The 14654-nt window shown below is 35.3% G+C and overlaps 1 protein-coding gene across 1 annotated transcript in view; it reads left to right on the plus strand.

The window, feature by feature from the left end:
* Window positions 1-2140: 2140 nt before the first annotated feature.
* LOC135680992 (hydroxysteroid dehydrogenase-like protein 1) overlaps window positions 2141-14654 on the plus strand; it is a 33039-nt gene continuing 20525 nt past the window's right edge. Inside the window, exons 1-8 of the mRNA XM_089113626.1 lie at window positions 2141-2306; window positions 5146-5271; window positions 5748-5794; window positions 6152-6227; window positions 6625-6732; window positions 7351-7409; window positions 8751-8795; window positions 9565-9599. Coding sequence (XP_088969752.1) covers window positions 2213-2306; window positions 5146-5271; window positions 5748-5794; window positions 6152-6227; window positions 6625-6732; window positions 7351-7409; window positions 8751-8795; window positions 9565-9599 — 590 coding nt within the window. The 5' untranslated portion in view covers window positions 2141-2212. The remainder of the gene's footprint in view (window positions 2307-5145; window positions 5272-5747; window positions 5795-6151; window positions 6228-6624; window positions 6733-7350; window positions 7410-8750; window positions 8796-9564; window positions 9600-14654) is intronic.

The following is a 14654-nucleotide window of genomic DNA, read 5'->3' on the forward strand; positions in this document are numbered from 1 at the left end:
TTAAAACTGAATAAATCACTTGAAATGGTTAAATGTGTAATTCTTTTCAAATTGGAGACGACACGCTGTGGAAAAAAGGTTGGCATTTTCTAGCCACCATTGAATAATAGCAAAAGGGTTCTGTTTTACCCCCTTGTCAACGTAGCCCTTCATAAATCAAGCTAGCAATATATCTCTTATTTTACTAATTATGAATGATCTGTAAAGTATTTTTACCTAGGAATATTCGTGGTACACTCTTTTGCTACCTCATTCGTATGTACTACTTCTACAGGCACAATTCACAGCCACCACGAACAACTGTGCATGTGCTGCATAACCTTGTCAAAGTCAAACATTTATTAATAATAGCAGGTTCATCTTAAAAAAGTTTCTTCTCTAGAATGGCAATTCAGTGATGTTTATAACGTTAAATGGACAGCTGAATGGCTGGAATCTCTTTATAACGTATGCAGACCTGGCTGCTCACTTTGAGTTCATAGCGTCTATTGCAGGTTTGTTCCAACACACGAGGCCTCTTCCTGCGTTCATTGACTGTACCCTGCTCATTTCTGAGCCCGATTCTGCAACAGCTGCTCTTCTTGTTTGTTAATTACATCAATGAACTATCTGCATTTTGGTTAAACAATTAAGCATCGCTTGTTCATTTTGTTATTGACAAGTAAAATCATCAGACGACCATGTACCATTCTGACCATGCTCTTATCCATGCATGTTCGACGTTAGCATCCATTGAAAATTCTCAGATTCAGAACGTAATTATGGCCACTCCAAAGGCCATTCGATCATTCCCTATAAGAGTGATTCCTATTAAAGTTACGAAATGTATCAGGCCATTAAGTGTTAATCATTAGACAGCAAAGACCTACTAGCTTTCAATCAAAAAGGAATTCACCAGAAAATGCACAAAATTCTGTTCAAAATTAAAGGTTGGGCAGAGTTATCTAGATTCTGTGATTAAGTGAAGTTTCAGCAAAACAGGGCCTTTTAAAAGTACTTCTACCCCCAACCCAAATGATATTCTGCTGCTAAATAAAATGTTTCATTTTCACCCTTTTCATAAGTGTAGAGACTTGATCCTCCTGATAAAGTCCTTAAAACTGTTGTGCTTGAAATCATCAACAAAATTTTACTTTTTGGGAGACACACATGGCATCCATTTTCTGGACTTTGCAATCTGTTTCTTTGCATTTAATGCTAATAATAAGAGCTATTACTCCTCAACGTGATTACTATCTTATCAAACCTCGATATTAACCCAATTACTATACAAAAACGTAAGTTACAACAAAAAGTAACAGGAATAGATTCTATATATTCAATGACATGTTGTCTTTGAATTTTCCCAAAGTATAAATATTCCGTGAATTCCTTCAAAAAATAGCACCTGTTGGCTCAGAATGTGATGCTTAAACTCTTTCTCCGCTAAAAAAGCAATTCAATTTTTTCTGAAAAAGACAGTTATTCTTGCCAGGACCATTGGAAGAGGGGTTGGGGAGACTGCAGCTTCCCATCAATTTCAAATGTGTTCTGCTTTCTTCTTAACAGTTACAGGTAGCTGCATGGGCAGAGCCCCACCTTATGAATATCGATCAAACAGCAATGACACTTTCTGCTCAAATCTTTTTTATCAACATTCGAGTTCATGTATCAAATACTTGAAGGAATTTTTGTGCATAAAAGGTCTGACTTGATCATAAGTTGGCTAACCTTGCTAGCTTGGCTTAAACAATCACATTTGAAGTAACGTGGATGAATTTAACTTCATTATTTATGCGATCTTTTCAAATGCTCCTCGACTATTTTAGCAAAATCATCTTACTTTTGTATCCGTTTCCTTCAAAATTATGTGTTGTGTTCCAAATTGTCAGAAGAAAGGCATAAGGAGCACTGTTCAAAGATTGGGCTTAGATAATTCTAAAATATGTCTCATATTAGCCAGTTCGTTTTAGTGGTAATATCGTGAAAGTGAAATTTATTTATATTTTCGTCACAAAAATGTTGCCTAGTTTTAATCTGCCATTTTACGCATTTCCAACTCCAAGAGAAGCCCTGGATGTCGCCAACGTGGTAAGATCCCTCATGTAAAAACCACTGAAACATCATGGCCTCCTTTCCACATAAAACTTGCGAACGACCTCGTGCTCAAAATAAAAATTCTCTGCAAAAAACTGGGACAGTGCTTTGAGAAGGAATAACAATTTATAACAAGATGTTGCTCTCGCTGGATCAGTTGTCGATTGAATTTGCTATCGATGATATCTCCAAACACCTTGAGACAGCTAGAAATATCTTCGCGATTCTGGGTAGGCAGATGCGATTTATGCAATTATTAGGCCGCTTATTTCATTGTGTACCTAAGAGAGCGGAAGTAAGGGAATATATGGCAGCTGATATTTGGGTTCTCTTATAGTAGTTATTGGTGATGAGTATAACTGATTTGACAAGTAAAGAATACAAACGTTTATTGTAGAATATTTGAACCAGATATTCTGAATATTCAGGCCATAACGGCAGGCTACGAAGATCTAAATAAATATCTAATTATAATAACTTTTCCAAGTTAACGTTCTCAAATAAAGCTGTATCCAATATATGCTCCTAAAGGATGAGCAAATTAATTAAAAACAAGTTCTAACTACAAAATATTCTACAAATAAGCTTGCACAGCCTATTGCTTGCACAGCCTATTGGGCAGTTGCCAGACTGGAAACTTTGCTGCGCGCCCGCAATATATTGCCCGCGCACACCTCTGCGCGCTTTTGCATATTGGCCGCGCAAAATCCCCTAGATCCCTTGACAATGGGATTTAACATTATTAACAATAAAAATAACTAAGAGTGCATGATTTTAGGCGCGCAGTCTCAAATTTTCAAAATAAACTTGCCCGCGCAAGAAGCAAAGTTTCCAGTCTGGGGCAGTTGGAGCTAATCTGTTAGCTTTTTAAGTGGGAATTAAAGACTTTCCTGAAAAATTTTCAACAAATTTAATCAAATCAAATCAAACTTTTTTTCAGCAACAAATGAATTAATTACAAATTATGTCATGCTAGTTGATCAGATACAATCATTAATAACAATAAAGATTACATTACAAGGAACAACATAAGATATTATATAAGATCAGCTGATGGACACATGGAAAAAGCTCATGAAGGAGCTATCAGAGCCATGTGCCCAATTTGACACGAAATGACAATAATTTAAAATTAGTTTTGTGGGAATAATAACAGTAAGAATCAAAAATAAAAAAATAACAATTTAAAAAAGAAAAACAGAAATCAAATAATAATGGTTTACAATATGCACAAATAGTTCAATTGTGTTAGAGTGGGAATAAACATGAGGACTAAAGGTTCTCTAGAAGGTAATTTTTCATGTTTCTTTTGAAAGATAGCTTAGTGGCAGTATTTTTAAAGTCTAGAGGCAGCAGAGAATTCCAGGGAACTTTTGTCCCACAAGCATGTGCAAAGTTTGCCGATGCTAATTTCCAAGTTGATATAATTGATTTTGCTTGTCACTACATACATACCTGTATCAAAAAAGACCTCAAATTTGAAAACATCATGTTAAAGTTAGTCTCTGCTTAAATACTTTATGGCATTATTAGGTTCATTTCAGCAGCAAAGTCATTTGAAATGTACAGGAAATCTTGATTGTGCAAACAGTCTTATTTGTAGCCCGACTGAATGACTGTAAGCAGAGGCGCTGGAAGCTTCATGTTGCGGCAGGGGCAAGAACCCGGAAAGTGCACCTTTGGGGTATCAAAGTTTGCTGCTGAAACAGATGGGGAATCAACATTTAGCAAATGACGAAGCTTGCTTGTAGGTGAAGGCTCTATCAAGGGAGAGAGGGTTGGTGGCCTGGGGGTGTAGCCTGTAGGGAAATTTTGCGTTGTTACACCGTAAAGACTTTTGGAAATGAAGGCAAAACCCATAAAAAATACATTTGAATCAAGAATACAGTCAAACTTAATTCTCGGAATTCCTTTCAACCTAACATCAACAATCAAGAGAGGCTAAAGCCTGGCTACAATGATAATATCTTTTCTGGCTTAGTTGTGTGTAGTGCTGCCGAGTGGTTTTGGAGGCCTCTTGGTGGAATCAAAAGAGGCCTCTTGGTGGAATCAAAAGAGGAGGCCCTTTGCAAGGGAAGCGAGCAGAAAATTTTGGCAACCATGCCTTTTAGATTACCTAAAAATTCACATCGCCTTCTTGCAACTGTTTAAAAAGTTGTACAATTTTGAAACCTAGATTTCATTAGCATTCAAATATTTTATTGCCTTGAGGTCAATCTTTTGAAAAGGGCACTTTGCTGCCCCCATGCTGCCCCTGCACCACTAGGGAAATATGGCAGCTGCCCCTGCTGCCTGGTAGCTCCATCACCCTTGACTGAGAGCAGCAAAACTTTAAGGCAATAGGGCAATGGCTCCCTGTTCTGTATTATTCTGTATTTGTCAGGATGATAGCAGGGACTCCTGGACTGTGGATGCAACAGAGGTACATGCCCTTCAACTTTGGAAAACCCCTTTTTAGAAATAACCTCTTTGATAAAGTGCTCTTTTTGCTGTGACATGTCATTTTTGAAATTCTTCTGACATCCCCAGGAGTTTTCTAAATCAATAGAAAAGAGCTGAGAACTTTCTGCTTTTAATACTCCTGTGTTGAAGTTTGATAAACAAATTGTCTTTTTGGCCCCCTCTCATCATTTCATAGCTTTGGTCAAACTGGCTGATGTCATGCCCATCCACTTTGACATTTAGCTCTGTGCTACTATGATCAATTCCCAGGGCAAAATTTGGTAGGAGGTGACATGCTTTAGGCTCTTATATATGACATATACCCATGTTTAACATGCATCATTCATTTTCTTTTGTGATTCATTGAAACTCTCCTAAAAGAATGAATTGTAATTTATCTCATCTTAACAATTCAATAAGAAATGTATAGCTGTGAAAAACCTCTTGATTGGATCACTTCATTACTGTTTTGTAATGAAGTGATTACTGTATATTACTGTATATGAATCATAGTGTTGCTTCATTAGAAAGCAAGTTTTTCAAGGTTTTGTAAATACAAATAATTATCATCATTATCAGCTTTTCATTCATGATCAGCCTCTTACTAACATGCTTTCTCCTTTACAGGAGCTTTCTATGCTGCCAAACTATGTTTGAAAGTAACCTATGCTTGTTACAGAGCTGTAAAAGTTTATGTCTTACCAAAGATTTGGAGTCCATATGATTTTAGATCAAGATATGGTGAATGGGCTGGTAAGTCTAAATGATCAGATCTAAGATCAAAGTGTAAATGTAGCAGAGAATTTAAATTATATTTTTGTCTTTAAAATCTTCCACAATCATCCATATTTTCTCAAATACTTTTTGATGCTATCATGGCCAGTTGAAACTAAGTAATGTTCCATTTTTTTTTTTGAAAAGTAACAAATAGGAGGCATAATTTTTATGAAAATCTTGTTATTTTGGAACCTTCGAACAGGACACCTTCAGCCGGAAACGCTTCCATGCTGGCAAGTTTTTTATTAATGCTAGATAAGCGTCTTGTAACTATTTGTTTCCAATTGTTGTTGGAGAAATGATTGCTAAAACTTTGGGAGCATATTGCACTACAAATCACAGCCCTATAGAGTTTGTTTTCACTCGTTTTTTCTAGATCAGTCAGCCTTTAGTATTTTCACAATTTTGATAGATCTTCTTGCAGCATTCTAGTTATATTTTCTTTTATATAGTGGTCACTGGAGCTTCAGAGGGCATTGGGGAGCGCTACTGTATAGAAGTAAGTCTTTTTTGTTCCGTTTTTTGAAAGTTTGTAGCCTCAAGAAAAATGCTCAAGGAACTTACTTTTAGAAAATGAGACCACCTAAGGAAATATTTGTGCAACAATTATAAACCTGAGATAAGTTGCTCTATCCTTATAAAATCTTGTACCTTTTTGGAAGCAATGATGAATGAAAGCTGTTATGACTAAAAATGGATTACAGGTCATCTGCCCAGCCAGTTAGGAAGCAAATTGAAGAAGGAAAATACGTAAAACAAAACAGAACATTTTACTGCATTCATCCGAGATTTTTCTGTATTCAAACAGTCAATGATTTTTTAGAACACAATCTGATATCAATTTGTATCTTTTCAGCTCGCCAAACGTGGTATGAACATTGTATTGATAAGCCGCAGCTTATCTAAGCTTCAGAAAGTAGCAGCAAAAATAGGTATCATCATTTATCATATCAAATTTGTTTTTTGTTTTTATTTTCGTTTTCAGGGCACCTCTTCTGATGTCAAGTTTTGTTGATGCAGCATTTTCTCTAAGTTACATTCCTTCCCTTAACTCCGCAGCTCTGTGTTGGTGCAGATCAGGTTTTGTTATTTCATTTGACTTTTAACCATAACTCTGCCTTACCCCCCCCCCCCTACCCCCAGTCAATTTATTACTCTTGAGACACAGGTTTGTCTGCATCGTTTCTATCGTTTTCTCTGCTTGCTCTCTCTCTCATTTTCTTCTTGGTCTTTTTTGTTGCACAAAGCTCCGTCACCCAGAGTACACAAAAATGTAAATGCTAACAATGGATTATCTTTTCCATGTTTACTTATCCCTTTTCTTTGTAGAAGAATTTCCTGGAATCAAAGCAAAGATTATCACTGCTGACTTCAATGATGACGAATGTTATAAGAGAATTGAAGACGAACTTGCAAATCTTGAAATTGGTGTTCTAGGTCTGTTCAGTTTTCTTATAAAGCCTTTCATTTAGTCAAATTTATTTTTAGTATTTTGCTAAATTGTTGGTTTTTTTCGTTTAATGTATATTTTTGCTAAATTTCTGGTTTAACTTTTCGCTTTTTATACTCATGATCTTTCTTCCTATCTTTTCTTTCCCCTTATCCTTCGTCACATTTCTCTCTGTTCATCCTTGTTAGGTCATCTTCAAAGCTATTATATGCGTCTTCTTCCTATTCTTTTCTATCTTTGTAATTGGTTTTTTGTCCTTTTATTGGGTGTTTTTCGCCTTAATTCCATCATAGATTGAAATTTTTTAATCATGCAGCACTTTTGGCCAATATTGTAAATTTCATTGGGAAAGTACTTCTTTTTCTCCTATCTCTTTCTAGTAAACAAAACGTTTTTAAAGGGGGAGAAGGGGATGGGTGAAATCGCCTTTGAAACTAGAAACTAAAGCTAGTGTTCTAAGAATTTTAGCAGGGATTGTTTGTTGTTTTGTGGCGACATCATGCAACTTAAATCATTAAAAACTGACGGCCTTAAATATTTCTTAAAAGTTGTTTCTTTTTCCGGGGCCTAACTGCAGCTCTGTCAATTTTTTGTTATTATTTCAGTCAATAACGTTGGTATCATGTATGATCGGCTGCAGTATTTCTTGACTGTCAGCTCGGAGGTATGTCGAATCTCTCTCTGCATTCCAGAGAAAGCTTTTGCATTTGTTACTTTGCACCTTATTCCTTTCTTTGTAAGATTACAGATATCTTGTAATTTTGCGTGAGTTCAATCGATGGATGCTTGCACTGCTATTGATAGACGTTCATGCCACACCAACAGTCAATAAAGACAAATACTGAAGATAATTTTCGAGCTTTTTGAAATCTATATTGATTATTCTGCTCTTTTATAAACGGGGCCATATTGATAACAGTACTTGTAGAACTGACAAAGATTACCCTTTTCAAATATTCATCTTGCTATTTATCATTTTTATCATGATCTTGCTCCTCAAGTTCAGCATTAGCGCTAATGCTGAACTTGAGGAGCAAGATGACGTCACTAATGACGTCACTATGACCGGCTGAAGTTTTGGCACTTTTCAGTGCTGTATCCTATATAGCCACTGTACAGTTCCTATACAGTAAATAGTGTATACAGCATAGGCTGCATTTCCCAAAGGCTTTTCCTATACATTTAGGCCCATTGACGGGTTTGTTTAATTAGCCCACTTTTATAGGCAAATAGCTGGTATTTTTTTGGTTCGAAACAAACGGAAGTAAATTTCGATCCTTTTACTTTACACAAGCGCTGTTTCATGCGATTCATTTTTTTTATATTTGTCAACTTCAAAACACACTCTTTACTTTTCAAAAGAGAATAAAATGATTAGAATACTGAATTAAAAAATTAGCAACATGGATATTTACATACAAAAGTAAAACCACATTAGCTAATATTTTATAACCGCAAAGAAAGTATAATGTCGATATATAATTGAAATATGATTCAAATTATTATTATTGATATTTACGAGACAGGTGTTGTCTTGTTTTACATGCCCAATCATCATCATTTTTTCTATGCAAAATTTTGTTAATAGCTATTTTCTAAATGTTAAAATTCGCATATTTAGAAATGATTCTTTGCATGTACTCTGTAATGGCTCTACATTGTAATGATTTTAAAATATTTGCAATCGTCAGATAGATTTGATGCCCTTCCTCAATCATTCAAATGTTGGTCATTACGGAGTTCTTCCACATTCTTTCGACACTAATTTCCACATACCCTTACAGTAATTTCCACATGCACTTAAAACTATACATGGTTGTGAAGCACAGTACGGTTTCATGTTACAACTCTGAGCTTCATTCTTAATGTCATCAGGCAACAATTAATGTTACCTTTTGCTAAATGAAATTGCTTTTTTGCAAACCATGTTTTTGTTCATTAGATTTTTGCTACAATTTTTGTCAATTGTGAGTTGTCAGTTAATAATTATCTTTCATTAATCTAGAGATTGAAGCAAATCGTCAATTTGAACATAACGGCAACAGTTATGGTAAGACTTGACGTTTCATTTCTGTTGTATTTCTTGCACGCTTTCAGTGTGGGAACATTAACGCAGTTGGACCTTTTATTGATAAGAATTATTTCTCTGCCAGGTCTAACTCTTTCCTCTTCCCTTTTGCTGTGCAGGGCTTTCCGGTGCCAAATTCAATAAACATTTATTGGATGATGTGAAAGAAATTTTCGCCAATCAGAGTTTACAGCTTCTGCATATAGTCCCTAAGTCACCTTTTAACTAAAACGCTGTTTTGGAAATTCAATGTCAGCCGACAATTTTCTGCAATCGCTCTCTCAGCTCCAAAGTAATGTTACTTTAAAAAATGCTACTTTGATAAATTTCCGAAAGAGCTCTAGAAATTTTATTATAGAACAACATTTTTTAATTGGGTGGAGCAGGTTCCACTGGAAGTTTCCAAAGATGTAAAAGCATGCTGCACTAAAGCATGCTGTACAGAAGCAGACGCTTTTATTTTGAAAATGAGTTTTATGCTCTGCTAACCATTTTCGCATTTTTGATAAAAGTGGATCATTTGTATTTGTGAATATTACTGGTACAAATCAGTGATTCAGTCACCAAATTTTAAGTAGAATCAGGTTTTCAAGCGCTTGCAATTGTTTGATCTAAGTAAATTATATTTTGAAATGGGATACATGTATCTGCTCTCCTTGTGAAGGGAACTCATAAAAGTCAAGGATATGCATTGCTTACCATTAAGTTTGTCATAAATGTTAACTTTTTATTTTTCTGACCTTTTTGGTAGATGACTAGGATATTTCTGCCACAGATGGTTCATAGGTGAGTTATGGAAATATATCATCATAACAATTATGTTAATCATCATCGTGCCTAGCAAATAGGAAACTAATACTCATAGTAACTTAGACTTTTTCCTTTCTTTATCACTCTAACAACATCTATTCCATGACATCAGACATTAGAAGAGAGATGCACATTGTATGCATATCCAACTGATACATTCGGTTTAGCAACTTTTAAAATGATTTACTCTTTGATTAATGTTTTTTATTGTGTTATGTGCTGGTTGAGCCCGTAAGTACACAAAAGTTTACAGTTAAATCAGGTATCTAAAAGTATCAGTTCAAAAAAAAAAATCTTACCTGGCTATAATTTTCGAATTGAGACCCCCCCCCCCCCCCATTTATATAAAACGTTTAGGTGACTCCTCTTGATCACAACTCGAAGCTGTTTGGGACTTTTCAGTTTTTGATTTGACTTTTTTTATGGATCTTCAAACATGCAAGTAGAACTTTACAAAACTCTTTTAATGCCCATGACCTCACTCTGTACTTTTTACAAGTATAAAAAGAATTAAAGCTACAAACCAGGATGCAGGGTCACTTAGCTCTGACAACAAATGCTGCAATTTCACTTTAAACCAACACGTTACAAAGAAATGCAAGTGCCATATAGTAACAGGGGTTAATATATGTCTGAAAAACGCCCCCAGCGAACTTCACCTCATCAACTTCACTTAGATCAGTTTCGAGACAGACCTTGAAGGAAAAAAAATATACAGGCTGCTGCTGTTTATTTCTAATCAAGGCGACCTATATCTTAGATATATTATATGGTGGCCCCAGAATGACCCTGTTTCAATTACAGTAAAACGAGGGCTTTCACATAAAATAAGGTTGAAAAGAACTTATCGTCAAGATAGGTACGGTAAGCAAGAACTGCGGGGTATCTTACAAATTGAGGGGGCTAAAGCATTTCGGAGGGGCTAAACATGCTAAAAACCAAAGGGAGGGTGATTCTTGGTAAGATTTTAAGTAAATTTTGGAAATTATTGGGGGGGACTAAGGCCGCCGTAGCCCCCGCTTCCGCGTTCTCTAACAGTGAGGCCCCAAAAATAAGATGCCTTCTTTTTTACTTAGCCTAAGAAGTTTTTTATACCTGGGATCATAATGGGATTTTTGTATTTTTCTGCTAAATGTTTCTTTAAAGTTTCTTAAATTTCCCAAAGCCGGGTACCATTTTTTCTTAAATGTACAGTGCCGTATGATTTACAATACAAGTTGATTTTTAACCCATTCATATGTGCATTAAATTCGAAAGTGAAAGCTGTTACATATTTAAGGCTTTAAAGTATTCTGTCACCAAAGAATTGACTTTATTCTGCCATCTAGAAAAAGTGTAGTGGTAAATTCCCTGTTAAGAAAATGACATTATAGACCCACATCTAAAAAACTTTATATTACCCTCTGGCCTAGAAGGTTTCTTGTTAACCAGAGCCTTTAAGAAAATTTTGAAGCCTAAAAGTTTCTTGAAAGTTGTTTCATTTTTGTGGGGCCTAACTGTTATGCAGATCCACCAAACAATGATATAGAAGCGCCGAAGGTGCTAGATGTCTAACTCACAGGTACACTGTGAGGCAAATTTGTTTTCTTCCGCCATTTTGAATAGTGGGAAAAGGATTTTGCTCCATACCGAGCCCTTATGAATTTGATATAAGTAAGGATTGATTTCATTCACTTATCTATCGAATATTAATGTGAGATTTGGTGAGTGGCCATATATTGCACTTAGATTTATGAATTGACGTTAATATTGGAAAAATAAGCCGTCATTCGCAAATTCCAAGTATTTACAGTCACGGTACTTGCTGTGGTGTTCTCTGTCTCGTCGAAATTCCAGAAAATAATGATTTATCTGTTTTAAAACGGATCCAGCAACAATTTTTAGCCACTCAATGCATTATTTTCCTAACACATTTGTACAAAGAGATGATTTAGTTACTTTTTCTTTCTTGTTTTATAGAAACTGCTATGAAATATCTAGGCCCTAGCTCTAGAAAAAGCGGAATAGGTCATAATTGAAGGCTTGGATGTTGGATGTACATAATTTAATTTTTGGTGTTCAAATCGAGCTTGGATGTCCTTGTAAAATGTTCTCAAATATCATGAATCACTTTTACATAAGAAACTTCCTGAAAAAGATGATCACTGGACATTCAGAAAAAATAATTAAGAAACCAGAGCCCTGCAATCCTAGTGATCACATGTTCGAAAATTGTAAGGAAAGCCAATAAGAACTAAAGCATTTAAAGTGCCACACTCAAACACTGCCTTTAACGATGAATTTCTTAGAACATTTTGTTATTTTCCACAGAAAGATGGACATTACACCAATTCGACTTACGACCTCGTTTTGGAAATTTCTCCAAACTTTATCGCCATAATTTTAGGCGGGATACCATTTTTCATATTGTTTGAGCTTGTATTTGAGATTTTACCGAGAAATTGAAGTTTGAAAACTTGTGAGGGATTTGACCGCAAAAATCGTTCCGGGGGAAACTTTACCCCCCTAGTCGCCAATCACAGTCAAATCCCTTATAAAGTTTTTATCTTTATGTCGCCATAAAGTCAGTATCGTGAGCAATATCATAATGGAAACTTACAAGTAGAATAAAATCATTGCTGTCAATCCGAATCTGAGGTCAAAAATTTTGTACAAAAGAATTTGAAGAATTTTTCAAAATGAGGCCGTAAGTCGAATTGGTGTATTTTTAAAAAGCAAAGAAATAGGTGTGTGAAAATTCTGCGACAAGCAAAAACATCATATTATGGTAACCTTGATATAAATTCTGTCACTGACAATAAAAAGTTCTGGAAAACTGTAAAACCACTTTTTACTGACAAGGTACAAACCTCTTCAAGTATTACGCTTATCGAAAATGAAAAGTTTATTACGAATGACAGTGAAATAGCTGAGATCCTTAATGAATTTTTTACAAATATCACAAAGACAATTGACATTGCCCCTGGTGAATGCATTCTCAATTCGACAGACCATTTGCTGGATCCTGTTGAAATTGCTGTTGAAAAATATAAACATCATCCCAGCATCCGCAAGATTAAGGATAAGGTAAACCATGGCACATTCTTCGAATTCAAACCAATTACAATGCAGGCAGTCAATGATGAATTATTGAGACTAAATACAAAAAAAGCGTCTACAATTGAAAGTATTCCTCCGCGGATACTGAAAGAAAACGAAGACATTTTTGCACCATTACTGACGACAATTTTCAATAATTCATTGCTCCAGAAAACGTTTCCTGAAGATCTTAAATTAGGAGACATAACTCCACTATTCAAAAAGGACAAAACTACAGAAAAACGAAACTATCGACCTATCACCGTTCTATCCGCATTATCAAAGGTCTTTGAACGGCTTCTATATGCTCAGATGGTCGACTTCGCGGATACGTTCCTAGTTCCCTACTTATGTGGTTTTCGGAAAGGTTTCAACACACAGCATGCGCTGTTGAGATTAATGGATATCTGCAAGAATTCCCTAGATAAAAAAGGGGTGGTTGGTGCCTTGCTAATGGATCTCTCAAAAGCGTTTGATTGCATAGACCATGAGCTATTAATTGCGAAATTAAATGCCTATGGTTTTTGTAAAGATGCTCAATTATTGATTTATAATTACCTGTCCGGTAGAAGACAAAGGGTAAAATTAAATGGTTCATTCAGCACTTGGCGAGAAACCTTTGCAGGTGTACCACAAGGATCAGTCCTTGGGCCTCTTCTCTTTAATTTATATATTAATGATTTATTCTTAATGGTAACTGATACTGCAGTATGTAACTTTGCTGATGATACTACGATTTTTGCAGCTGACTGTCAATTAGATAAAGTTCTAGAACGGCTAGAAACTGATGCTCTTATTTTATCAAAATGGTTTCCAGAAAACTTTATGAAATTGAATGCAGGGAAATGTCATCTTCTTACTTTTGGACAAATCAAGATGACCTTAAGATCAAAATCGGTGAGGCCATTGTTGAAGAAAGCTCTGAAGAAAAACTGCTAGGGGTGATAATAGATAAAAATCTTAATTTCAAAAGTCACGTCTCAAATTTATGCAAAAGAGCCAGCCAAAAACTGCATGCTCTTGCTAGAGTTTCGCCATTTATGGGTTCTGATAAACTGCGTCTCCTAATGAACAGCTTCACAAAAGCTCAGTTTAGTTACTGCCCCCTAATTTGGATGTTCCATGACAGATGTCTGAATGCTAAAGTAAATAAAATCCACGAAAGAGCACTCAGAATTGTTTATAAAGACAGTCATGCTGACTACGAAGCATTGCTGACTTTGGATAATGCAGTATCAATTCACCAACGCAATCTACAGTACTTGATGATAGAAATATACAAAACCAAACATAACCTGAACCCTAGTTTCATGAGTGAGATTTTTGAAACAAGAAATGTACATTATGATTTGCGAACTAAAAATAATCTTTGCATTCCAAAAGCCAGGACAACTTCTTATGGTATAGAAACTGTGAGATATTTAGGTCAAAAACTGTGGCAAACACTACCTCACAGTATAAGAGAGTCCCAATCATTGGCAACATTTAAAAAAGAATTAAGAGCACACCCTATAGAATGCGACTGTAGATTGTGTAAAAAATTTATTGCTGGGTTAGGTTTTATTTAGAACATTATACCTTAAACCTTTTTAATATTGTATCATATATTTTTATTTCATACTAACTCTTTATAGATAGTTGGCCTTAATTAGCTTCTTTATAGCTATCAACCGTTCATTTAGTACGCCAACTTTAAACAAATTATTTATTATTATTATTATATTACTGGTCTCTATAAAAAACAATTGATTTCTTAGATTGCGTAACTTGAAATTTTCATAATTTTCCATCAAGTAATCAATAACTGGAAAGGCTTCCCTCTGATTATGATTTAATAAGTAATTAAGGAAATTGTTATATGTGAATGAAAATGTTACAGAATATTGAGAAGGTCTTGCATGCCGGGTAGTTTTATTTGCAAAGTTTTAGGCCCATTTTTTGTTGATAGGCCTT

The sequence above is a fragment of the Rhopilema esculentum genome, chromosome 18 (assembly GCF_057945365.1).
Source record: "Rhopilema esculentum isolate cy_ngs chromosome 18, ASM5794536v1, whole genome shotgun sequence".
In the NCBI taxonomy this organism is placed as follows: domain Eukaryota; kingdom Metazoa; phylum Cnidaria; class Scyphozoa; order Rhizostomeae; family Rhizostomatidae; genus Rhopilema; species Rhopilema esculentum.